At 46.5% G+C, this 27576-nt stretch overlaps 1 protein-coding gene across 1 annotated transcript; it reads right to left on the bottom strand.

Annotated features, from left to right (window-relative positions):
* Positions 1-21178: 21178 nt before the first annotated feature.
* Positions 21179-22455, bottom strand: LOC144110398 (uncharacterized). Its single transcript, XM_077643250.1, has 3 exons — positions 22208-22455; positions 21916-22095; positions 21179-21832 (listed from the first exon to the last, which is right to left on the bottom strand). Exons 1-3 carry the CDS (start codon positions 22274-22276, stop codon positions 21554-21556), a joined length of 528 nt encoding a protein of 175 aa, XP_077499376.1. The 5' UTR covers positions 22277-22455; the 3' UTR covers positions 21179-21553.
* Positions 22456-27576: the final 5121 nt, after the last annotated feature.

Below are 27576 nucleotides of genomic sequence, written 5' to 3'. Positions count from 1 at the left end.
GAGCCGTCATTCAGAAGAATGCGCTGAGATGCGTTATTTTTAGCTGATGTCGACATAAGGGCCTTTTGCAACCATAAAAATGCATTGAAGAGCTACGAATGAACCAATAACTTACCGTACTGCCTCGTATTAGTTTATGTTCGTACTAACTTTATCCTTTTTTTCTCAGAGTTATGAGCAAAATATCTTATTAATTTTATATACATTTCTACAAATCACGTACACAGGAATAGAAAGGAGTATTGGCCAGCCTAGCAAAGCGCAACCCTCTCTCTCACTCCACAAATTTACCTTTTTCTCAAACAGCAACAAGAAAAAATTAAGTTCGAAATGAGAAAAACCACAGACAATGTTTCGGTAGGGCATAAGGAGTATTGGAAGATCTGACGTTGTGTTTTATAGGCTACATTCCCCAACAACTAAGCAGAATTGTATAAGAGCGGAATAATGAACTAAATAAATAAACAATACGCTAAGGTTTCTTATCATACTGGTATAATTACTTGTAAAAAGAATTCTTGAACATTTATAATCCAATACAGTAATATACTGAAAGGTATGTACGCAGGTTCTGAATATTGCTATAATGCATTACGGTTCTCTCCCACACACAATATGCAGTATTTTCCTCTAATGACAATAACTGTTCAAGACTTGGAAATTAACTAGGCAGTCTCAAAATGGCTCTTGTGCAAAGGCAAACATAGCGAGCCGGAGCAGCATCGCACTTTGAAGTGCGGGCAGTACTGGGAGCCATTGATATCCTCTATGAAACGTCCAACGCAGGAGCCAGTGGCTCGGGAGCTACGAACATTTGTGGGACTCAAACTTGAAACACCGATTGTGTTTTAGTGTTTTGTGTAGTTTTTCTGGGGCTTCATTGTGCAAGAGCTAAGGACAAATTTGAATTAGATTTCTGCTGTTTTTTTCAGCTCTCGATTACAAGCCTCCTGGAAGAACTAATCTTCTGCTTCCTGTGGGCGCTGGAGGCTATCTTTAGTATGTCAACTTCAGTCTCATAATCCCACATTTGAAACAATCATCCAACTGTTTTTCCGAATTATGCTTTGTAAGCGCTCGTGACCTGATCTGCTTTTTGTGCGTTTTAGCCATGTACGCGAGTAGCGAGTAGTTTAGACATTTTCAAACTTAAGGCTGAGCTTACTTCCAAATTCGTATATTATCTCCAGCAAGGTGATGGCATAAATTTTCATCGGATATACTTTCCTCTTCAAGCGCCGGCAGTATAATTAACTGCTTCTAAATATGGCTGCCTTAACCCACACTCGCCTATAGCAGGCATAATATGCAGAGAATCGTTTTCTTTATTTGGAGATGCATGCATCAACGTTTTTAAAATAAGACTGTGTATAATCCACGTTTTCGCAACAAATTTCGAACAGCTGATGGTGCAGTCATCTCAATATTCAGATGGCTGCTCTGTTATTTAGCCCCGAGAGGTCCTGATTGTAATGACGGCGCCCTCCGCACTATAACCGCGCTATAACGCGCTCCGCGGCGATGTCACGTCGGCCAAAGCGAGACCCTCTATACTCCAACTGGGCTTGAGCGGAGACGCGTTGGGTGACTTCGGCGCACACTGACCGCACAGGCGGAAACTTGGAGCACGTCTTTATTTCGCGCCGAGTGTTCCAGCCGCCGCCGGTCCAGCCAGACCGCTTCGGGTCCGGGGCGAGGCACGCATTGTGACGTCATGTGCCTCCTTCGAGCAGCGCCACAGCGAAACCAAAAGTTCGCGGACAGTAAAGCTTTCGCTTTAAAAGAGATTTGGATCCTGTAGAGACCGTGACTACGCTCTCCTCCAACTCCATTCAATAGCATCGGCAGTAAGGCGGAGCGGTTCTTTTAGAGCTTTCTGCTATTTTAATTCATTTACAGCACACATGTGAAGGTACATGCAAGTGGGTGAGAGAACGCGATCCAGTGGACTCCGTACCTCCGGAAACGCGCGGAACCCATTGAAGCGTCGTGGATCGGTTTTACTTTCAAGCCGCCAATAAAGCACCCATCCGCTTGCTGTGGCAAAAAATAAATAAATAAGCTGGCTCTTGCAACCGCGAGAAACCTCCTCGACAAAGCCTTCTGCACCGTGCAACAGCGCCTTTCAAGGAAACACGATCCATTGTCCCCAAAGCCTCGGGCAGCCTCCGATGGCGCGACGTCCCGACCTTGTCCTCGCCCCTCGCGACTCCCCGCACTGGGGTTAAGATATTTAATTAGCAACGGCTGCTCAATGAGGAAGGGGGAGACGACCCGCCAGCGCCTAACCTAACCATGCTCTCCAAAAGCATCGCAAGCTCTGTGCGGCTGAGGTCGCTGAAATGCAGGCCGGAGTTTTTGCGACAACTTCGCTGGCGGGTTCGGGAACGGGATCCATCGTAACGCTGGCAAGACGCCGGTGCAAACGTAAACAAAGGGACGGTAGCGACCCCCGATAGATGCCTTCATCTTGCGGCGGCGGTAGCTCTCATTGCGGCTGCTGCTAGACCGCACCGCTAACTGCCAGAAGTCACGGAGTCTGCGTTTACGACACGTTCACGTCACTCTGTCCTGTGATGTCATAAGCGGACGCCGTGACGTGATAAGAGTGCGCCAAATTTGAATCGGAGGGCGGGAAAAGCTTTTTCAACTTCGAGTCCAAATTTGTTTGAAATGAATGGATGTTTCGCCCCCGGACAAGCGGCAACAAAGCCATGACATGCAGAACTATCAGATTTTGCCAGTAAAGAAAAAGTGATAGAGTTCTCCTCACTGTCTCTTCAAATTCATGGCGTCTTTCAGAACAGCTAGGTGCGCGTTATACAGAGGTCCATCTCATTGTCATTGTTGCGGTAATTCACGCGCATCAGGGCGTGCTTGAGCTACGTGTATAACATCTCTGTCATAGCTGAGAAGTTACGAAAATGTGGTGTAAGCGATGAGACACTTGTGCTCATTGTATTTTTCGTGTTGTAAATGCTATCATCGCTGGCAAAGTAAACCAGGTAGGGCAAATGCCTTTCCACTTGGCTGTGAGGAGTGTCTCAGTGGCTGTCAAGAATTTAGTCTTGATCGCACGGTTAGAAAGTGCGCGTCTCGCCTCGTACAAGCAAAGCATTGCGTAACAGTGGTCACGAATTCTTAAGACTCCAGGACCCCACTTCGCAGAGCCCTGGTAGACCGGCAAGAAGACCCTGTTTCGCACGTCCGAACATTCTTGGTCGGGGTTTTCATTCAGTATAAGGACGAATTGATGTGGGCATAGCGTTCTGCGCATAGAAGGTTCCACAACATCATGCCTCGAGCAAACTGATTTATCAAGAGCTTATCTAATGTTTTAAAAGAGAACTGAACCAGTTACACATTCAATGTTTCTTCATGAATTCACTTTTCAGAAGACTGAACCTTTTCTCTGTCCTAACAGGGTGCCAGTGAAGAAAGTTTTTTCGTTTGCATCGTTTTAGTTACGTTTTCCTAAGAAGTCTTAATCTGGCTTCGACCTAGATGTGTAGCAATCTCCCGAATGAGCGAAGGCTCGAAATAGGCTGGTTCATTTCAGGTGACCTATATTCTTCGCACCAGACCAACCCTGTTCTCAGGAAACTGTTTGTTCCAGCTTTCCCTATCGAATGTATTGCGCGGCTATTCTTTACACTGCGCTGCAATATCAGCCAGGGGGCTCACACGGCACCGGAGAGATTTCCCTTCACGGGAATAATCATAATTAACTGTAACATATTTAAGTCAACTCTATTTTTTGTGTTCATAACAACCTAAACTAACAAACTAAATTAAGCCGGGTCGCAAGATTAAATATCAAGTATTTCCGGTGATGCTCATTCATCACTTCAATTTTTTATATCTCAACAATAAAAATCGTAGCACTTATCTATCGCAGAGTGAGACCGCGTACGAGTAGACAGAGTACTCTGTATGAACGAAAGGTCAAGAAGAAGATAACGCGAACACTCTCTGCGTCTGAGTGACTGAGTGAATAAATTTTATTGCTCTAATAAAGGAGTCTTGCTGCTTCACCGAAGATTGCCGATGTTTTCCAGGCGGAGCGTGGTTGGCGCGCCTAGTCCAAGGCACCACTGTCCCTGGCCATCCGGCATGCGTGGCTCACTAGGTCTCTTTGGACCTTGAGCTGGCTGCTGGTTAGCCGGTCCTCCCACTGCTCCGCATTTGGCTCTTTGTTACCTCGGAAAGCTACATTGTGTATGTATTTTCATGTGATATTATACAGCGTGGGGGTTGCCCCGTACCACGGACATGTATCCTTATACTGCTTCGGATACATCTTATGTAGAATGTGAAGGTTGTGGAAGGCTCTTGTTTGGAGTCTTCTCCAAATTGTCGCTTCATATTGTTTTAGCAGAAGATGTCGCTGGGGATATTTGCTTCTTCTGCCTTTGATGAGGTTAAGGATAGCTGCGTACGTGAGCTCTACCATTATCTCCGGGACTTCCAAGGCGTTTGACGCACCAGCTCGGATAGTAAGCTCGCGAGCTAGCTTGTCCGCCTTCAGACTGCCTTCGACTCCGGCGTGTCCCGGTACCCAGAATATCCTATGTCGGATCTTTTCGTTGGTTCGCTGCGTTTTCAAGAGAATCCTTAGTGCTTTCTTGTTGATTCTTCCTACCATGTAGTGTCTGCACGCTTCTTGGGAATCTGTTATGATTGTGAGAGATTTGTTGGTGCGATAACCCTCGGCTGCCGCTAGAGCTACGGCGATATCCTCTGCCTCAGTTATCCTCCCATCTCTCGTGGATGCGCCGCTGATGAGGCCAACCCCCTTTGTTGTGACAAGCGATACCGTTTTCTTGATGCTTTCGCTGTGAGTCCACGGGTACAGAGTGGCGTCAGTGTAGACTAGCTGATCTTGTGTGGCTATCTTCGCCTCTACATATTCAGTTCTTGCCTATCTCCTGGCTGCGTGTAGATTTGGATCCATATTCCTGGGTATAGGGCTAACCTGGCAGGTTCGACGTATTTCGTCTGGGATGTTTGCCGATCTATCCTCTATGCATATTACCCCCTTATAGTTCAGCCTTCTTAGGAGGGCCCTCCCTGTTGCCGAGCTCCTTAGCCTTTGTATCTGTGTCATGACTTGAGCCCTGTTTAACTCGCCGAACGTGTTCTGCAGCCCCAGTTCTGCCACCTTGTCGTTTGACGTGTTTCTGGGTAAGTTCAGAGCTGTTTTGTAGGCTGCTTTGATTAGAACCTCCGTCTGATTTTCTTGACTTTTCAGCATGCTGTGATATGGAAGTGAGTAATTTATTTTGCTGATGACTAGGCTGTTCATCAGCTTTAGCGTGTCGCCTTCCTTCATGCCGTATCTTCTGGATGATACTCTAGTTATCATACGACAAACTTGTTCTGTTGACTTTTTAAGGAGGCCAATCGTGTGGTTGCATTTGCCGTTGCTCTGTATCGACTTGGCTAAAACTCGTCTGAAATATTTAAAACGCGAGAATGTAAACATGCCGGCCTCCTTGCCAGCGTCGTCAGTTAAGCACGCACAAAAAAGCCAAATGACAAAAGAGATTGTGAAAAACACTCTTGGTGAACACATACGTAGTCAATATGAGTGAATTATTGCAGCAACGCAGAAGACATCTTGCTGACGCGTCACATGCACGTTTCTCCAGCTGCTACCTGCCTCGTCGACCTCCCATATTGCTCGGTAAGAGCATTTAAATGTGATGGGAGGCGCTTCATACCGAGGAAACCAGCCTTTAACGCATAGCACTGAGCAAGTCATGCGTTTAGAATGCACATCGTCATGATATTAAACCTGGAAGGAATCAAAACAAAGTCACGTTCCGGAGGGAAAGACGCTGCTTGTAGCAAAAACGGTCGGTTTATCAACAAGTAATTGTAAAAGAGCGGAATGCTGGTATTACCACAGCCAGATGTTTTCCATAGGAAGCTGCAATGGGTCAAGGCTGCTTTATTAAGCGAAAGCTTCACTACGCCAGGTAACGCCGATTTCGCCGTACGTTCCGGGTTCTTCTTCAATTGAGCCAGAGGTCAAGGAGGGCTATAGGCCTTACGATATGTGGTCCACCATGGTGTCGCACCACTTGATATTTGACATTTACCTTTGACCTTTCGATTCGCCGCTAGAGGGTAGTATAATAAGACGCAGCGTTCTTTGGGTGACCAACCTCTCGCGATGAATCATTAAATTAACTGTAACCTGCCAGGTTTTGATGAACCACGTTGCGCATTCAAAATAGACAAACACAGGAAAAGGGCAAGAAGACAGAAAGAGCGCAAGCTATCAATTGAGTTTATTTGTGTGAAGGTGCCTTATATATGCATAATCACTGCAAACGAACAAGGGGAATGTGAGAGGGGGGAGGGGTTAGAGCCAGTCATCTCCTTATCAACAACATGTGCGTAGAAAATTTTTCTTTTTCTTGTACAATTCGACAAAAGTATCGCTTAAATGTTTATCGCCGTTTTCTTTTATGTGGTAGGCCTCCAAAAGCTAGCGCTCTGTTTTCTTTTTTCTTTTACCTGGAATTTTTATCTTCTTAAGCAGAGGCTCGCATCTACTGCAGGCAAGGCAATGAGCGGGCAGATTCGCTCCTTCTTTGTTTCGAATTGATTGTGCATGATCCCCTGCGCGTTCATTCACGTACGCAATGGCCTGTTTGTCCCACGTAGGTGCCTCCACACTTGAGCGGGGTTTCATAAACCACGTTCGACAAACGTTTGACAAACGTTTCATTTGACAAGCGTTTCAGCATGTTTTACGCCGCATCCAGTGCCTCTGGAACCTTGGTTGCTGATTCTCGGGCACAAGCCTGCGAGTTTCTGTGGGGGAGAAAATACGACAGGGACACCATGCCTCTTGGCCACTTTTTTACATTGTGCGCCATATTGTGTATATATGGCACCACCACAATCTTCTTTTTTGGCAACGGCTCATACGCGCTACCTTGATCTCTTCTTTTTATCTTCGCATGAAGATTCTCGGCCACAGCTGTTATGACGTCGCAGGGGTATCCGGCTGAAAGCAGCCTTTCAATTTGGTTATTAAAGCTGATATGCATTGCATGCGGGCTTGACTTGGTAAGAGCACACTCCAGACACGAGCCTGCAATTGCTCTCTTGATCGACTGTCTTCGAATGCGCGGAATCGTATGGCAGTAGCTCTTTCTTTGCTCGTGGTGCGTAGTGCCAGCAGGCATGTTGTAAGCCGACGTTCAGGTTAATATCTAAAAACTGCAACGACCCATTACAAGAAAGTTCATACGTAAAGGTCAAGCCTCGCCCATAATGTCTAAAAACCGTTAAAATTACACCCACTGAATCAGTGTGGGTGAATGTTATTTCTTTGGATAAAACATTAAAAAAACAGTCAACATATCTAAAACACTTAAGTACCCCGGTTTAGCAGACTCGTAATTTAGGAAGCGGTCAACGGCGGCTAAAAATATGTTACTAAGAACAGGCGCGACGCAAGAACCACTACAAATTCCTTGTCGTTGAATGTAAAAGTTGTCTTTAAAAGATATGAAGGTGGCTTTCAAATAAAATTTGAGCAAAGAAATGAAGCCATCTGTTGATACCCAGCTGAGTTTTGAAAGCCTATTATCCCACTTTCAATGCAATCTCGGACAGCTACAAACAACCCTTGATGCGGGAATGAATAAAACAAATTCTCAACATCTACAGAAAAGGCGTAGCTGATATGGCCATTGGAATTGAAGAAGGCTACTACCTCAGTCGAATTCATAGTAGAAAAAGGGTCTTGAAGTTGTAAAGCATTGAGGTGATTGAATAAATACTGACATATCAGAAACTGCCATGATCTCTTCTCACTAACGATTGCGCTAAACGACATTGAGTCCTTGTGCGTTTTTGCAGCGAAGAATACAGACAGCGCTTTCGTTTTACATGCAGTTAATGAGCTAGCAAGCCTGGACAGTCCAAGGTCACTGCACAAAGCAGCGACTCTGCTCTTGATCCTTGCAGCGCTAGTTTTCACACAGACGAAGTTCTTTGCGATGGCTTGGCCTGCCTTCTCGTTGAAAACTTTATCATGTAGTACGAATAATCATCCGTTCTTGTCTGCCTGAAGCAAGCGCAACTCGTTTTGCCTGAAGAACGAGACCACCCTTTTTGTTGGGTTTTTGGCATGCTTGGTAGACGCCGTGTTGACGGTCTTGGTCAATGCTTCTGCACCTTCCAGTAGTCATCTTTTTTGGTCTTGGTCAGCTTGGCTTGAGAACTGCCGGTTGGTTGCTAGCAGGTCGTGGGTTGGAACTACAGGCTCAAGACTGTACTTAGGACATTTGCTAAGTACGCTTACAATATCTTCAGGCAATACCACGTCATTCGGGACTACAAGGCTGCTGGCGCTAAGAGTATTGCTCGTTGTTCTGCTGCGGGCCAGAGTCTGCTGAAAACACCGGGCCCGCCAAAACTATGTCATCTAGGCGGCAACTTTTCTAGCGGAACGCAGCTTAATTTCTGCTAGCCAGGTCGGGTCAATCTCATAGCAAAGCGAGCGCGAAAGGTCTTGGAACCTGCGTACTTGGCTCCAAATTTCCGATCTTAAGTGTCTGCAAATGCATTTTAGAATGGTCGTTCGCGGCTTGAAGAAACCCAATAGTGAATTCATTTCTTCGGGAATGATTCCCTTCCGGAGGCAGAAGGCGATGTACCTGGCTTGACATGTAGCACTTACGATGAAGTTGAAACAGGCGTTGACTTTCAAAAGTGAAGGAGGAACATTAATAAAAGGGCCCTCGGTGCACATCAGGAAGTTTAGAAGAACTTCTTGTTGGGCTAGTTGGTGCATTGCTTTGTTGAACCACATTGCGCATTCAAAAGAGACAAAAAAAAGGAAAAGGCCAAGACGGAAAGAGAGCAAACTATCAACTGAGTTTGTGTGAAGGTGCCTAACATATGCTTAATCACAGCAAAAGAATAAGGGGAATGAGAGAAGGGGGGGGAGGTATAGCCAGTCAGCTCCACCTGCCAGGGTGGCAGGGTGGGTGCGTTGCCTATCTACAGTGCGGAATGCACTGAATGTTACAGACGCTAAGCCACACCTAGTTGCCCGATACACCACAGCTTTCACTGTCTAACCAGGTGCAGCGGTAGTTAAACCACACCTAATTTTTCGCGAATCGCTGCGGCTAGGCTACACTGTCACTCACTATCATAAGGCGATTATTGAGTCCTTTGTGATATTTATGTCACGCATTGTTAAGCAGCGGGAGGAAAATGGTTTAGTTAAAATGAGCTTATTCAGCCATAAATTGCGGTTATGGCTCGTTTGATAAACATACGAAGGAAGCTTTCCTTTAAACACACACACACACACACACACGCACACACACACACACGCGCACGCGCACGCGCGCACACACACACACACACACACATAGACACACACACACACACACACACACACACACACACACACACACACACACACACACACACACACACACACACACACACACACACACACACACACACACATATATATATATATATATATAATAAACTTATGAAGGAAGCCAGCAGTCACCAAAACCAAGGTGCATAGAGGAATGTTTTTTATTATAAATAATTATGTGTGCGTGCGTGCGTGCGTGAGTGTGTGTGTGCGTGCGTGAGTGCGTGTGTGTGTGTGCGTGAGAGAGTGTGTGTGTGTGTGCGCGAGAGAGAGAGAGAGAGAGAGAGTGTGTGTGTGTGTGTGTGTGTGTGTGTGTGTGTGTGTGTGTGTGTGTGTGTGTGTGTGTGTGTGTGTGTGTGTGTGTGTGTGTGTGTGTGTGTGTGTGTGTGTGTGTGTGTGTGTGTGTGTCTGTGTGTGCAATTTGTGGGGCTCAACCATGGGATAATAATACTTCAATTGTCTTTTGCCTAAAGGAAATAATTATAAAGCAGCAGAAATTGTTTCATTGACGGTTAATGTTCTTTAAGAGTGAGACGCGAAAGTGTGTTGCACCGCTGCCAAGAACGCCAACGCCCGTTAGCCGGGACGCGTGGCTCGTTCGACAATTTAAGAAAAGGACGCCTGTCTCCCATATCTCGGTGGACACCCGAACCGGGCCGTAAGGGAAGGAAATTAAAACGAAAATTGGTTTTAAGGAAAGGAAATAACGCCTGTCACAATTCTCGCTGGACACCCGTATCACGCCCTAAGAAAGGAAAATCCCTTCCCTTAAGGCGCGGTTCAGGTGTCCACCGAGAAGCGTGATTTTTCGATCACGGCTTTTCACTGACACCGGCTTTTCTGCGACACGAGCTCCTTTACGCTGTCGCGCCAAAAACAATCATGCCGCCGGTGGACGAGAGCAGCAGATTGGACAGCTGTCGCGGTAGCTCACTTGGTGAAGCATCGGACGCGAAATTCAGAGGTCGTGGGTGCGAATGCGACCGGCAGCATGGTTTTTCTTCTGCTGGTTTATAATTAATTCCCTTTAAGCAACAGAATAATTGAACTATTATTCTGCCATTCATCAGCACCACACATTAAAAAATAATAACAAAAAACATTCGCTGATGCCCCTTGCTTCCGGTGACTGTTGGCTGCCTTCATAAGTTTGTCAAACGAGCCCCTCATTTCTTTTACCTTGTCTGCTAATATATATATATATATATATATATATATATATATATATATATATATATATATATATATAATATATATATATATATATACAGTATTGTGCGTTTTTATCGCTGACACATTCAAAAATTTCCCCGCCTCAACCGCTGGCTTGTTTGCGGTGAAACTGCACACAGAGCTTGCGTATTATGGTAACTTTTGTATCGTAGCAAGTTTGACAATGGTACTTACTTACTTCAGGCGCACATGATGCGAAAACGTAAGCGTCTACGAGAGATCGGCGAGCCAAAACCCGCAGACGACGCTTTTTCGCCTAAGGGCGGCAGTGGCTCCATCTGTTTTGGGCAGTAGAAACCGTAACAACAAGGCCGCCGAGGCGACAATTGCAAACAATATTCTTTAAAAGGTAAACCCTCATTAAATCATTTGTTCTGATATTTTTCCGCTTAATTAGTCAAAAATGTTGTAAGCGCTTCAGTAGAAGCAGACGAAACGACAGGAACGGCGTATTCAAACGGCCCGCGTTCCTTGCAACGCTCTCCTTGGCACAAGCGTTTCGGTGCAGGCGGGCTGGAAACGCTGATTGGTCAAACAAAATGTGACGTCACGTCTAAAACGTCACGTGACGTCATAGCCACGTGACTTTTAATGACGTCGTGTCCGGTTGGGAAGAGACATATTTTCCCTAGGTTTTTCTCGGAATTCCCCACGTTTTTGACAGCGCGCGCGGGTTCAAAAAGCGCACCTGATGCGCCGCGCTTTCACACACTGCATGCGCGTTTCTATATTTTTATTATATATGATATCCTTGAACTGCTGGTGTATTATTTTAGTGCGCTCGAACGGCGCGCTTCGTTGTGCATTTATTATATTCGCCACTGCCTGGCGGACCCGATACAGCTTTTGCAGACCTGAGAGGTTAAACGCGTACTATCCATGCAAAGCCACGCAAATGCGCCTACAGGTGACCACGCCCGTCTATCAGCGTTCCGTCGAGTGCCTGCATTTACAATCGAGTGCTGTAGGACTATGAACCTGACCTAGAGCATACATATTATAATTTTTCCTTGTATTCTACATTCTCTACATGCAGGAGACTACACTCATAGCTTTCGTTAGTGCAGAAATTTCGTACAACCGTGTCAAAATTTGGCGGTCCGGTTTTGTTCTACACGACGTTTTGGAGGAGAAAAGCATTGGGTCTTTGAAGGACGACAGTCTATATAAACTCCTATTCACTGTGTCGTCGTACCTATCGTAATTAATGACGACATATAAAGGCTTTTGATACAACTCTCGTGATTTAAAACAAAACTGTTCGTTTCACTAACCCGCGAAAAAATATTGCGCGCAATCATTCGCCACAGCCCGTTGCTGCGTAATTTTTGTTTTGTGCGGATTTTCTTTTATAATATGACAGCTGCACGCGATAGCTTATATATATAGTTGCGCAGCCGACCACTGCAGGTACCAGTAAACACGTACCCCGTTTAGAATGAATTTAAAAACGCGGTCGGGAGTTGGAATTATTTGTCCGGGACGCTGCGGTCAAAGTTCGCAGTTTTGAAAATTGAAACACGGAAATTTTTGCGCATAGCTAGTCACTCTTGCATAAGTAAATATCTTATTCCTACCCATCATCCCTTTGTCAGAACACATATATTAATGAGAAAAACGACCCATTTGATGCAATTAAGTTCACAGTCCTACAGGGTGGGTTCCACAACAAAGAGAGCAACGGGAGTCGTACTTTATTTACAAATTTGTAACAATTGCTCACGGCATTAATGAAAGTCCGGGTTTATTGACCTCCATCGCCCCTTTCAGAGCCAGTGCTGACCTTAGGAGTGCCGGCGCGTCAAACCTCGGTCGTTTGCCGCCAGCGGCATCTTTTTCAAGCTTCGCTGCCCGTCCGCTTACACAAAGCTCATAATTCATCCCCCACCCCTGTCTTCCCAGTTCGACGTACCACCTTGTCGAGCGGGGTGCATTTGAAGAACCAAGAACCCTTGATTAAATGCTCCTGCCATTCACCTTTACCCCCCCCCCACAGGACACTTTCGCGAACTCGTATGTTTTGCCGCCTTTTTCTTTTTCTTTTTCTTTTGTGTGTGTGTTTCATGCACAGTGCACGTGTGTGTAGTTAAGCTAACTGCGCCGCTGATTCCGCCTTCACTATTCGTACCGAAGACGCTCCTGGAACGTCTCCTGCCCTGTCTGAATTTATTGTTTATTTGTTTGCTCGTTTTGGCCGGCGGCACGGGCAGCACATGCATCTATGATTCTTATCTGCTCCGGGACTCCGCCAAAGTCTGTCATTGTTGCTTTGAGGGCCCGGATGCCCTCCCTCCCCTCGTTATTCCTTTTTTCCCCCGAGCTGGCCTCCCGCGCAAGCTCGCTGGGCGGCAGGGGACAAAGCGTTTTTCTTTTTCTCTTTATTTCTTTCTCCTTTTTCTAGTATTTTTCTTTTGTGCCCATCAAGGGTTCTTGGTCCTTCAATTGCACCCCGCTCGACAAGGTGGTACGTCGAACTGGGAAGACAGGGGTGGGGGATGAATTATGAGCTTTGTGTAAGCGGACGGGCAGCGAAGCTTGAAAAAGATGCCGCTGGCGGCAAACGACCGAGGTTTGTCGCGCCGGAATTCCTAAGGTCAGCATTGGCTCTGCAAGGGGCGATGGAGATCAATACACCCGGACTTTCATTAATGCCGTGAGGAATTGTTATTAAGTTTGTAAATAAAGTACGACTCGCGTTGCTCGAGATCTCTTTGTTGTGGAACCCACCCTGTAGGACTGTTAACTTAATTGCATCAAATGGGTCGTTTTTCTCATTAATATATGTGTTTTAACAAGGGGAGGTAGGGATAAAATATGCGCGCGGTGGTTATTAAAGCGAATTCGTATAAAGTTAACGGCCTGCCCAATGTACTGCGTACTGCACACACTGCATCCTAGGAGGTATATTACGTTGCAGAAATCCCAATCAGAGTTGTCATTAATTTTCCATTTGAATCCTGAAGCTGTGCTTATTTCACAGCTTGATGTTTGTAATGTGGTTGCAGACCTGGAATCTACTTTTTCCACAAGGTCGACACCCCAAAACCGGCTCTTTATGTGACTGAGTGTATTAGAATGTTTCGAATGTTTTTCGGTCGTCTGTAGACTGCATGAGGGAGAGCAGTGAAAATTTTGGCGAGGCGCTAGCTCGCTTTGTTTGAGAATGTTGAAATGTTTTTTTGAAGATTTTGTTTACGTACGTTAGGCGGCTGGGTTACTGGTGAAGGGAAGTACGAGATTTGCCTGATGGTCTGTTTGCTCGCTGTATCAACGTCACTCCAGTATTTGCTCTCGGTTGGGTTTAGATGTCCTTTGAATGGCATCGTCGGCAATGGCGACGGGTATCGCTGCTTAATGAGGACTTCTTGCATGCGTTTGGAATTTTTTACGAAGTCTTCATCTTGGGAACATATTCCTTTAGATCGATGTGCCTGAGAGTATGGGATGCTTGTTTTAGAGTGACAAGGATGGCAGCTTTGGAAGTGTACGTATTGTTGACGGTCCGTCGGTTTTCTATATACACTGGTGGTGAGTGAGCTTTCGTTTACCAAAATCTCAACATCTAGGAAGTTAATTGTGGTGTGGGCGCACGTGTAAGTGAAAGATATGTTGGGGTGGACGAGGTGTGTCAGTCCAAATTAAAAAGATGTCATCCAAGTAGCGTTTGTATAGGGTGGGCTTAATGGGACAATCTTTCAAAAATTTAGACTTATTACTATGCATGAAGATGTTGACGTAGGTGTGGGCCATCCTTGTACCCATGGCTGTGCCGTTAATTTGTGAATAGTGTTGATTGATGAATTCGAAGTTGTTTTATTCGAGTACGATTTTCGACAGTATTTATAAAACACGTGGAGCAGGGGAGCATCAAAGCACACTCCAAGGGAATGTTGAAAATCCGCTGCAGCACGAAGAGGCTCATGACTGAAAAAATGCAGATGCAGGAACCATTGGAAGCAAGCTGTTGCCAATGCACAGTGTTCAGAGTAAATGGTACCACAGGCCCACAAAGCGCAGATTTTGTTTAAAAAATCGGCCGTCTTGTTAGCATCAATGCCGCTGTGTCCAGGTGTCCAGTGAAAGCGCATTTCTTTAACATGTAGTGGAATGAAAAATCTTAGAGAATGGCCCAGAAGAGCGTCCTTCGAGCCTTCGAGTGAGTCAGGACAGAAAGGCTGTCAGCAAGTATAATGACATCAGTAACGATGCAAGAGACCTTATCTATAGGGCCAACTGAACCCCTAGAAAATGAACAGCGAATATAGGTGTATATTCAGGGGCCCGAAACGAATAACTGCAATCTAGAGCCAATAGCTGCCTATAGGCGACTTCATGCAAACATTTAAAGCGAAAGCCTTTAATGGCTCTCGTTATCCATCCGTCCGCGAAATCTGTCACACTATGACGTCATCAATGGTATAATAATTGATATAACCCATATAGTCTTAGCAATTAAGAAGTAATTGGTGATTAGAAATTGCGCATTAGTTTGTAATTACACAATAATTTGTGAAGTAAATTAATAGCTCAAAACGAAACGTTAAAAATAAAAATAAATAACAATTTTAAAGAAACAAAAATAAAAAGGAAAAATTAACTTATGTGACAATGCAGTTTCAGAAGCGAAAAATTAAAAATAATTAAAATAAAATTAAAAGAAGCAGCCACAGTGGGCGCAGAAAGGCTTTCGCCTCGCGCACTTTACATCGCCAAAGTGACCACTGAATTTAAAAAAAAAAGTGCCTCTTCGTACAAGCGATTAATCGCCTTTTCCCGGTTCGCCCTGCACCTTCGAGCAACAATTTCATCCTATGAAGTTGTCCGACGCAACGCCAGAAACGAGCTGATCACGAACAACAGTGTTCACGGAATTGTCGAAGTCGCAGTTCTACGCAGGTTCGCGTAACTGAGCAATGTAAACCTGCAGCTGACAGGCTCGCCAGGGTTCTGTAAACATATCTTGAACCGCGGTAGCGTTCCGTCGTGGCTGAGGACAGACGGTTGCAAGTGCTGAGCGCGGTTTGAAACGTATCTTCGCCTTTCGTAACTTCACTTATGGCGAATTCCACTGGTGGATCTGAAGTGAGGCGCTCGAATCGCAAAAGAGCGCCCCAAACCGCCTCGGAGCAGATCCGCCACTGGTCGGCGTATCAACCTTGTGAGCTCCGTTGGAACGGAGTTGCTCCAATCGACCAGCGGAATTCGCGCGGTCGGTCCAGGTCGACCAGTTGAACTCGAATTCGTCGTCGCGGAGCAAGAAAAGCTGCTCCAGCACGACCAGTGGAAATCGCCATTAATTTAGGTCCCTGCTCCTTCATTTTGCGCTCGTGTCAGGAGGCGTTAATTGCGGAACGACGCTGACCTTCGACGCCGCGCGACTGCAAAGGCATGGCTTTGCGCCGGGTTGCAGCAAACTCAGGCCAGACGCCTCTAAGTAGGTAGAAAACAGTGCCTTCCACTGGTTCCATGGTACTGGTGACTGGCCCGGTGTTTCTAGGAATGTACGAGGGGGCGTAAGATCCCGTGCAACTCATAGTAACTGTTTACCTCGTCGACACGTTGTTGTATTGTAGATGCAAGATCGAACGACACACCGGAGCGACCGATGTCATGATGACGCCAAGTTTCCGCCGAACCCCCCCCCCCCTCTACTTTTCTTGCGTCACGTATACGTGGTGTCAAGAGACATGCATGTGACTGAAACTCTGAAGAAGCGAAACTGAAAGTAAGACAACCGAAACTGAAAATAAGAGAAGAGAAACTGAAACTGCCGCACAGTTCATTGCCTGATGGACACATGCAGTGTCACGTATTATTTAACGTCTTCATAAAACCGCTGTTTGTTCTTCTATAGGATTAGCAGCATTAGTATATGTTTGCTATTAATGACACCCAGGTAATGAACATGATTTACCAACTTAAGTAGTGTTGGTTCTGGTGTAACACACGAAAAATTTATAGGCATGCCTTTGTGTATACGCCAGAAATGAAATTGTGAAGCAAGCCTTGAAACTGCCTGTGCATTTCTCATAAAAAAAAAGAAAAACATTATCTTGTTTTCAAAGCATGCGTGTCATCTATATCAGATGTGACTAATGTTGAGCTATAACTTTAAATGGCTCATGCTGGCTGCCATCAAAAATCACTTTTTTTTATTCAACAAACCTCATAACTCATTTCTGTCACGAAAGCAACGAAATGCTTCACTTATATCTCATTGCTTTGGTGCAGTCATGGTTCATTATGCAATGTAAAATCTGATTAACGAATATTTTTGTTACTTGTTGCACGATACGTTTGTTCCTGAAATTCAGCACATCCACCAGTATTGCGTTCCCGCGCGGCTTTCTTTTTTTTAACTGAGTACAGGTGAATAGCCACCGGATTCTTGGCTGATCGCCCAGTGTAGGTATGTGCCATCTTTTGATAGGCTAACAACATCAACAAAATTCGTCTTTCACTTTCAATCAATGTATGTGTGCTGCGGTATACTTTTTCTTCGACTTTGTATTGATTCCATCCGTAGTAGGCATGGGAGGCATTGGCCACGCTATCAGCTTCCGCAAGTTAGGTTCACGCAGAATTTGTTAGCTCCGCTTCAAGTTGATCTGATCTCCTTGCAACGAGTTGCTGAAGAAAACGGGTGGACGGGGCAGTGCGGGAAGAAGAGTCGTCGAAGGAAGACATTTGTAATGTTTCTTGAATATAGCCAAAGTTTCTGTTACCGTTATTCAGTTTTTGTCCCCCTGTGATTTATCAGCTATTATTCGAACCCCCAAAGTTTAAAGTTCAAAGTAGTAGCATTACTTTTAAATTCAGAAGAAGCTACTAAACATTACAATTGGGATATATTCGCAGGATCTGGCTTGGAGCTATTCTGTTTGTATCCCTGATTATACTCCTATATTCTTCGTAGATTTTTTGGTTATTTTGGCTCTTCTCTTAATTCCCAGGCATGTAGCTTGAGTTCTCATTCTTGCAGACTGCCTTTCAGTTCTAGTCTCCAAAATTCCGGAAAATCGTTATTGAATTGGTCGCTTAGGTTTTATGTTCCGTGCACAGTGCGTGAGATCCACTTGGTCTGAGTACCTGCCTATTCGGGTGTTTATTTTAACGAGGTGGCTGATTTATTGGCAAGGTCAGCTCTCAGCGCTCCTGTAATCTTTCCTGTCCTTCACCTCATTATGTTGGAAACTTCACGTTTCCAGCGGTTCCAACATATTTCAGCCAGCTTGAGTGATCCGTTGCTCAATACCGTGGATTTTCACCACTTAAATTACCCATGGAATGTCCAGTGGTGTAAATCAAGGCGTTGCGAGGTGTCAGTGACGCTTCTGCGATGCAAAATCCCTCACTTAAATTTATACTTGCGCCGATGCGGGTTCGCTGCGACAAACCTTTGTGTCTCATGTGGGCAAGTTGAAACAATAGGTCATTTTCTCCTCTCTCGCCGGCGGTTCGCAGTTCAAGGAAAGCAGTATTTGGAGGTCCCTCTTTCGAGGTTAGGACTCCCTCTGTCTCTTCCAGTCCTTCTCTCGTTCGGTGCGAGCGCCAAGGAATTTCCGTTAAGCAGTGTTTGTGGCTACCTTCATGATTACATAAGTGCGACTGATCGGTCACCTTGTTAGCTGCATACAAAATTCTGTTGCATGTCTAAAATGCTTGATTCTATTCTCGGTAATTCATATTTCTTAAATTTTATTGAATTTTCCAATTTTTATCCTGATTCAGTCTTCTACGCCGCCGCCTCACGTCTTTTTTTCCCCCGTGCAAATATTTCATTGGCAATCTCCACAGTACCTTGGCAAATCCCCCCGCGTGGGTATGTGCCATATACATTTACTGACGTGAAGAAGAAGAGTGTGGGCTACAAACACTGTCTGTACTTGTGCTCTTCCTTTTATTTGTTGTCTGTTTGCATTGTAAGGCATTAATAGGTAGAAAGGCATGCACGTAATGGGCATACCCTGTACGCATGAATGCGGAAGATGGTCATGGTTGTCCAAGCATTGCCATCAAAGCAACGGGACCTTCAAGAAACAGCTAGGATATGGTTGTGACCCCTCACATGCAGTGATACTCACACAATTTGAAAATGTTGCAAGTTACAGCAGTGCCGTGGTTATATTGCTGCAAAACAATTAAGCTAGCCCATTCATGCGGAAATATTTTTAGAGGCTGCCAAAAAGGAACATGTCAAAAAGTTACACGTCCTGTTTCATTGTGTTTGAAATGAGGCTTAAGATTAAATTAATGTTACAAATACGCGCTGAAGAAATGAAACGATTAAACTCTCATGTGAAGGAAATACAAAAGGGTATATTTACGAAAACTTATTTACAAGCTAAAATAGCATCGCACACACACTCTCACGGGTTCCTTGTCGTCTGTCACTTGACTGAGTCTCCTCCAAGCGCTGCAGGCTACCGCGCACCTGCAGTGCACCGGAAGCGCACACACACACAGACACACACACTCTCACGCGCACACGTGCATGGGTCCACTTGAAAGGAGACGCCGCACGGCTCTCCGGTTCGTACTTCGGGCAGCGGCGGCATTTCCCGCGGCCCTAACGACCACACCAATAATAAGCTAACGAAGCGGGCGCCCATCGGTCCGTTCGCAGAACGGAGGGTGCCGCCAAGGACGCCCTCCCGCACCGAAAGCACACATGCGGGCACAAAGGAACGCTCGCTGCGCAGAACGACACTCGCAGAGAAACACATGTATATGAGAAATGGCCCCTTCTTACAAATGATGGTGGTAAACGAAATGAACAAGAAACTGCTGTGCAATCCATGCACTGTCATGCAGTACTTACACAATCACAGTCCAGTGACTGCAGAGCGGTCTGCAACCAGTAACTTGCAAAAAAACTATACTATGCAGCGAGCTTGTTTGCACGGTATTTGTTACATTTATCGAACGATCACATGAAATTGGTAGGGCTATTTCTACACAGTGCATTTCCTAAAGACTCCTTTCTGCCATACTCTACTTTTTACCCAAAATGCTTCTTACAGAGTCATAAATTGTTACGTACGCGTATAAAGATGTTTGTAGCAGGTGTGTGAGCCTGAACAAAAAAAAACTTTTTATTTTCCTTAATTCTTCAGTATTCCTGATTACGACGACATATGGGCATTTATATGTTAGTACAATTTTTTTCACGCATCACAATTAACTGATGCACCGATGTGTTTGGTACACATTCATCTTCAGACGTTTCATGTCTGTTTGGTCAAAAAAATACGAAATAATAGTTGACTGCATTAGTTTTGACTAGCATCACACAGCATGCTCTTGAAATTCCTCTAGCTGTTGTACAGAAGTCTGTAATTGGCTTCATTGCATAGCTTCATACTTGAACCATTTAAACTGCAAACTGTTCTTTTTACCGCACATGGCGACATGGCATGCGAAGCCGCGTGGGAACGGGCGAGGAGGATTCGGAGGTACAGCTGCAAATTCGCCGGAATCCAAAGACAGCTAGGCACTTGTCACGGTTAATTTCGGAAAGGCGGCTATGCCCCAGTAAAGTTGCGTAAGGTCTTTCCTTGCAGACCTTACTAAGTTCGCACCAGAAATGCTCACCGCCCGATTTTCACGGCAATGAATAAGCTTGCAAGGAATGTTATCGGCGGTCGCACGTGCATGACAATCCTTTCGACATGCGTGACGTTGCCCACCGAAGGCATTTCAGGCTGTCGAAGGGACTTGTACGCTGGCTAAGCGAAGAGCGCGGAACATGCGTCACTGACAGCCCCCTTCCTTTCGCCGTCTTGTCCATTGTGCGTCGCGCCGAGCCCGACAAAGAGGAGGCCGTCACCCCCCCCCCCCACCCTTCCCTCCTGAATGGGGGGGGGGAGGGGGGGAGATTCCGCAAATAGTTTCCCAGAGGCATCCCGTTTTTTTTTTTTCATGGGGTCAAGGAAGGTGGCCCAAACAGTGCGAGGCAAAGTTCTCTGTTCATTCTAGAGAAGCAAGCTTACACTGCAAAATTAAACCTTGTCTTTCTCTTCCAAATGCAATTAACTAGGAGTCCTGTCCAAAACCATTTCAGGTTGTTATGTGGGCACCCCCAACCTTTTTTATTTCCGTGTAACTCCAGCACTTCACCTTTGTCATTGTAGCCGCTATTGTTCAAGTACCATGCAACATCCTGTTATTAGCACTTGCTAATTCATGCCTTCTGCAGGGTTTAAAGGACCTTTAATTGGAAATGAGAGCATGTGCACAGGGTGGAAAGCGCGTGATCTGCCAGGAAACACTAAAGCGACCCCGAGAAGGGATCTTTATTAAGGATGCCAGCCATCTTGGGCCTCTTCACTTGGCAACGACGACAAAGCGTGTGCGGTCCCTATGGTTAGGCCCCAGCTGTGGAAGCCATCCTCGGACACGACCATGACCTTCGACATCTGATGTTTTTATTTAAAAACACAGGGACCAAAGTCGTGCTGTATGCAGTGCGATCGCCATGTGGTTCCATAATCATCCACCTAGCCCGGCTCTTTGGACGGATTCAGGAAACGACTGAAAAGAACAAAAGTAACGAGGAAACAAAGGTGCGCTGCATAAAAGTTAGAACGTAAAGAGACGAAGGCACGCTGCGCTAATGCTGTAGCGAGTTCTAACATGTAAAATTTCGCGGCTGGCGTCGATTTCTACAAAGTGCGAGTAGTGCCTACGGAAATAAACAAAGGCGCACTGGAGATGGGTAAGTCTGTATACAAGCACGAGTTTTTGTCTCTACCAGCGATTTACTAGCTCACACCGCGCGATTTAGATGTCTGGCGTCGATTTCGACAGAGAGGGAATACGGGCACGAAACGGGACGCTCGCGATCTGCCAGGAAACAATGAGGTGGCCCTAAAAAGGGCCGTTTGCAGGTGCACTTCAACCGCGACCTGCAGCGGCGTGGCGGCGCGGTGAGCAGTAGGCCCAGCAGTGGTCCGTCTTGTGCCCTTTGGCTCCGCACCGACGACACCGGTGCACGACGTACACCTCTCCTGGTCTTGCCCTTGAAGCCGGCGCTATCCCTGGTCCGTAGATCTTGACGAGGGCCGCGACGATAATCTTTGACATCTGGTCGATGCCCCGGTCTCTCGCCACGTGATATCGGTCTGCGGCAAACAAGGACAGCATCGGCTTGCCAGAAGCATCCAGGAAACGATGCTGCAAAAAAAGTTACGTTACAAGCGCCGCAATTTGGTGAGTTCTGCTCGAGAAAACTTGCGAAAATGTTGTTCAACCCTTACCTCGGGGTTGAGAATGTGCACGCCCGACAAGCGCTTCAGCGTGGCTGACAGACGGCGGTTCAGCTGGCGACGCCGGCGGTCCTCAAATTGCGCCTTACGTGGCTCATCGAAATGGCGTGGCAAGACTTTGAAGACCAGCACGACACTGGCCACGTTCTCCTGCAGCAGCAAAACGAGGTCCTGGAATGCGCAAGACATGCAGGTAAGCGGTACAGCACTTCATGAAGCGAAATTTGAGATAAAATGCCTACCTTTATGTGGCTGGAAGCGAAATTTGAGATAAAATGCGTACCTTTATGTGGCTGGCGATTTCTCGCGGGTCATCTCCTCTGTCGAGACAAAATCGGCGCGCCGAAAGCATGTCTCGGGAATTATTTCAGCTAGGCTGATTGCGTCGTGGCCGCTAAAGCTGAAAGTGCATGTTCTCACTACCGGCGAAAGCCGCAAGCGAGAACTGCACAAAAATTTCAGCTGCCTGTCGCCGACGAGCACACCACGCAAAACAGCCATAGCTGGACAGCTCCCGAAACAAGCGCTGCTGCCGAGCCCCACGAACCGAATGCCATGCTGCGCGGCGGCAGCGGCGGGGGCGCCTAGCGATTCCCTAGGTGCTCTAGGGACAGGTCCAAAGTGGGCGCGGTGACGCACGTCCGGTTGAGAACGAGGGAGAAGCAGAAAAACGTCACGGAGAAGCGCATTCCATCGACCAATCAGCGTTTCCAGCCCACCTGCACCGAAACGCTTCTCTCCTTGGCGGCCTTGTCCGTACGCTTTGCGCTACTGCAAAAAGATGGCGCCACTGCCGCCCTTCAGCGAAAAAGCGTCGTCTGCGGGTTTTCGTTGCCGATCTCTACGTAGACGATTATGTTTTCGCATCATGCACGGCTCAACTAAGTAAGTACCGTTGTCAAACTTCCTACGATACAAAAGTTACCATAATACACAAGCTCTGTGTGCAGTTTCACCGCAAACGAGCCAGCGGTTGAGGCGGGGAAATTTTTGAAAGTGTCAGCGATAAAAACGCACAATACTATATATATATATATATATATATATATATATATATATATATATATATATATATATATATATATATATATATATATATATATATATATTGTAACGTGAAGATGTGCACACCAAAAGGGAAAAATATATTTACAGGGAAACAGCTTACAGCCACCCAGCCGAACAACCGGGCACGCGAAGCCCAGCCGCAGAAACGCACTTCGTCCTCTTCGCGTTCCAAGCGCGAGCGCACCAAGCACGAGCGTTCCAAGCGCAAGCACAACCGTAGCATAACTCCCGGCGGCAAAAGCACCGTCCCGGTGCTAAGTGGATGATGTAGCAGGCGTGTGGTACGGTTTGAGACGGACTACATGAACGACGTCAGTCAATCAGGAACCGGAGTAATGATGTAGTCACCATCGGGAACTGGCGGGACCGAGGAGAAACGGACATAAGTGGCGGCATCGGGGTCCAGGCGGACAAAGTCGGCGGTGCACAGTCGGTGAACAATTGGATCCGGTGGCTCTGAAGGAACAGGTAGAGCGAGTTGAACGATGCTTGTGGCGCAATCTATAAGGGCGGAATGGTCGGTGAGAAAGTCAAGGCCGAGAATGATGCCATGAGGGCAGTGTTCGAGGACAGTGAAGAGCACAGAAGTATGGCGGCCGGCTATTGAAACACGAGCAGTACACATTCCGACGACAATAGACATACCGCCATCTGCAACACGGACCACAGTTGAGGGGGCAGGAGCGAGCACTTTCCTTAGGCGACGGCGAAGACGAGCATTCATGACTGAGACGTGCGCTCCAGTGTCGATCAGAGCGGTAACAGGGACCCCGTCCACGTCGACGTTAAGGATGTTCCGATGAGCATGAAGAGTTAAAGGAGGGTTTTCTGGTCGGGTCGTCAGAGCAGCATCACCCCCAGACGCTTCAGCCATCAGTTTCCCGACCGGGAGCGGGCATATGGGGCCGGCGACGAAGGGCGGCGAGGTCGGGGCGATGGAGATCGACGGCGCTGAGGTGACGACGAACGGTTGGTAAGCGGGGTCTGAGCGTTGTGGCCAGAAGAGGTCGTTTCCGAGGGCGAGGGAGAGCGGCGGGAATATGCAGAACCCGGCGGGTAGCGGCTGTAGGTCGAGGACGGACGGCTTCGGCAGTGTCGAGATATGTGGCCAACTCGGGAGCAGTTAAAGCAGATGGGCCTGTCATCAGGTGTTCTCCATTCATCTGGATTGCGGCTGCGTCGAGGGTAGTATGCACGTTCAGAACCGAGCTCCGGGGACATGCGGCGAGCATATGGGGCACTAACTGAGCAAACAGGTTGAATCCCAAGATTGGCAAATTCTTTGCGAACGACAGCCTGTATAAGGGATACTGCTGGAGTACTGTCTGTTGCGGGTGGATGAAACGCAACGGGGGACATTGCCTCTTCTTCTTGGCGCACAAGTCGTGTCAGGCTCTCAGATGTCGGCAGACGGCTCGGTGGAGTCGAGTCTACACAGGACGACGTCGCAGTCGTATTCGGCAACCGCGTGAACTGCGGAGAAATTCGGCGGCTCTTCGCTTGTTCGAGCCGGCGGCATTCCTTGATGATTGCGTCAACCGTTCCGCAGTCCTTGTATACAAGAAGGTTAAAGGCGTCATCTGCGATGCCTTTGAGCACGTGACCTACTTTGTCGCACTCTGACATAGTGGCGTCGACTTTCATGCAGAGAGCTAATATGTCCTGAATGTATGATACATAGGACTCTGTGGACGTTTGTGCACGGCATGCGAGCTTTTTCTTCGCAGCGAGCTGACGCCCGAATGGCTTACCAAACAGGTCACAAAGCTTGCGCTTGCAGAGATCCCAGCTGGTGAGTTCATCCTCGTGGGTCTCGAACCATACCCTGGCAGTGCCCGTCAGGTAGAAGATGACGTTGGCCAACTTTAGGGTCGGGTCCCACCTGTTGTGTGTGCTCACGCGCTCGTACATTGCGAGCCAGTCCTCCACGTCGACGCCGTCCGTTCCGTTGAAGGTCCCAGGATCTCTCGGATGGGCAATGATGAACGCCGGGTTGGCGGACGCCGACGGAGGGGCCCGTTCGCTGGTCATGGTTGAAGAGCCGGCGAGCTGACGACCGCTGCGAAGTTCCGTGCTTGCTGTGGCTGTACCCCGCACCTCCACCAATAATGTAACGTGAAGATGTGCACACCAAAAGGGAAAAATATATTTACAGGGAAACAGCTTACAGCCACCCAGCCGAACAACCGGGCACGCGAAGCCCAGCCGCAGAAACGCACTTCGTCCTCTTCGCGTTCCAAGCGCGAGCGCACCAAGCACGTGCGTTCCAAGCACAAGCACAACCGTAGCAATATATATATAATATATATATATATATATAATATATATATATATATATATATATATATATATATATATATATATATATATATATATATATATATATATATATATATATATATATATAATTTATGTCGTTAGCGGCCTCTCAAAATTCAGGCCTTAGCCGGCATTTGTAGGTCTCGTCATCTCGAGCCTTCGTTGCGCGCGGGTGCTACCCTTTTATCACCACTGCTTTCGAGTTCTTGGTATGCTGTTACGACATCGCTCCACATTCTGTTCGGCTGGATGTGCACGCTTGTATCTTTTTCTTTTGTCATACAAGCAGTGTTTCCGTCGTAGCGCTGGAGCCCTCGGAACGACAATGTGGTTAGAGACGAAGAGCCTACGGCTCAGGAAGAATTATACCTCCACAAAGAAGTCACCAAGTGAGAACTGCTCTTCTGGCATCAAACTGCGAGGGTAAGGTGTTACAGTCACTTTGGCAGTGCAATATACCAATTTCTGTGAGTGCCCTGTGTGAGGTGTCAGATGTGACTTCCGGATTATCGCTTCAGAAGAACCGAAAAATTCATTCATTCATTCATTCATTCATTCATTCATTCATTCATTCATTCATTCATTCGCATTTCTGCACGTAAGTATACTTAAGTGCCCTCAGGAATTTTTGAAGCGAAAGCTTTACTACGCTAGATGAAGCTGGTTGCTGGTTGAACTTAAAGTGAGCCAGAGGTGAAGTGCAGCTATAGGCCTTACCATATGCGGCCCACCATGATGTACCACCTGAACTTTGACCATTCCATTCGCCGGTAAAAAGCGTTAGAATACTCACCCGGAGTTTCCGGGTTCGGGCACGACCGCGGTGGCTGCGTTTTTATGGAGACAAAACGCTAAGGTGACCGTGTGCTGTGCGAGTCAGTGCACGATACAGGACCCCAGATGGTCGAAATTATTCCGGAGCCCTCCACCACGGCACCTCTTTCTTCCTTTTTGCTTCCACTCACTCCATTTTCCTTCACTTACTGCGTGGTTCAGGTGTCCAACGATATATGAGAACGATACTGCGCCATTTCCTTTCACCAAAAACCAATTATTATCACGGAATATCGTTTGATATTTTGGAAGCAGCATGTGTCATTTTGTATTCTATTCATTTTGTTGCACTTGCGATGCGACTGAATGTTTATTTGTTTTGCTAACTGTGCTTTGTGAAAAAATCCTGAAAATCCTTTATGCTCCTGTTGAGACAAAGCCACAATAAACATGCACCTGGCAGTTCTTTAATGCACCAAATATGATGCACAGGTCTTACCTAAATAATTACATCCTCCAATTATTTAATTACTCAATTAAATATTCCTTTTAGTGACCTTAATATTCATTCATGTTAACTATGTAAACATATAATTTATTACTCTATTAACTGCTTTATAATTGATGATTGACAGTTCGCGTGGACATGCTCTGGCTACAGGTTCCCTACACCCCACCCACGCGACAAGAAATGCTTTCGCTTAAAAACAGTGCGCTTACTTACCTACATCTCCACACTTATCGAGCATGAAACTAAACGAATGTCACAACTGGCTCGACTGAATATTTACTTTCTCAAGCGTAAATACTCGATAATGCCCTAGTCTTGCAGGGCGGCTTGAAAACGATACTATGCGACCTCCATACGAAAGAAAAGACGCCGGAATGTGAAAAAAGAAGTAAGAGAGAGGGAGAGAGAGAGAAGTGCTAGTTTTGTGACGCCAACTGCTATCCTGGAAATCGAAACTGAAGTTGCCACGTGTTGCAGCCCAACATCTGTCGAACATGCGGTAGGGTGGGTGTTGTCGTGATGCATGGAAGAAGAAACAAAACACAGAAGAGGGCCATACGTATTGTTAATACAAACACAAAAGTGTTATTGAAGTGACGCCATAATTTTGGCTTCAAAAGTCGGGCCACCAGCAATGCGTCATTGTTGCTATGAAAACTCAAGTCACTATTAAAAGGCTTACGGCCCCAGTGTAGCTGAGGGCCAGAGTGCCCAAGTGTGTTTCTTAGTGGCCGTGAATGGGCTTTCGGCATTGCGTGTTCGGCCTTGCGTGTCTACTTGCCCAATGTCATAATATTAGACACGCCTTTATGATTGCTTTTAAATGCGGCTATAAACTTATGATTTGAAATTTTGTTCTTCAAACCTGGTGTTGCCATGCGGAGCGATCGATGCATTTAAATAAGTCTCACAAAGAGGGTGCTGTCCGGAATAGTGCTTGGACACGCAAAGAAGCCCTAATTATTTCGATCAGTGGACTT

The sequence above is a fragment of the Amblyomma americanum genome, chromosome 11 (genome assembly GCF_052857255.1).
Source record: "Amblyomma americanum isolate KBUSLIRL-KWMA chromosome 11, ASM5285725v1, whole genome shotgun sequence".
Classification (NCBI taxonomy): Eukaryota; Metazoa; Arthropoda; class Arachnida; order Ixodida; family Ixodidae; genus Amblyomma; species Amblyomma americanum.
The sequence above is the reverse complement of the archived record's forward strand: the minus strand, read 5'-3'. Positions and strand labels throughout refer to the sequence as shown.

What these genes read in the sequence shown, in the direction of transcription:
- LOC144110398 (XM_077643250.1), bottom strand. Translation starts at nt 22,276, where the DNA reads ATGCTTTCGGCGCGCCGATTTTGTCTCGACAGAGGAGATGACCCGCGA. An exon ending in AAATCGCCAGCCACATAAAG is followed by an intron (nt 22,096 to 22,207) that starts GTACGCATTTTA and finishes TGCGCATTCCAG; the next exon opens with GACCTCGTTTTGCTGCTGCA. An exon ending in TGCACATTCTCAACCCCGAG is followed by an intron (nt 21,833 to 21,915) that starts GTAAGGGTTGAA and finishes CTTTTTTTGCAG; the next exon opens with CATCGTTTCCTGGATGCTTC.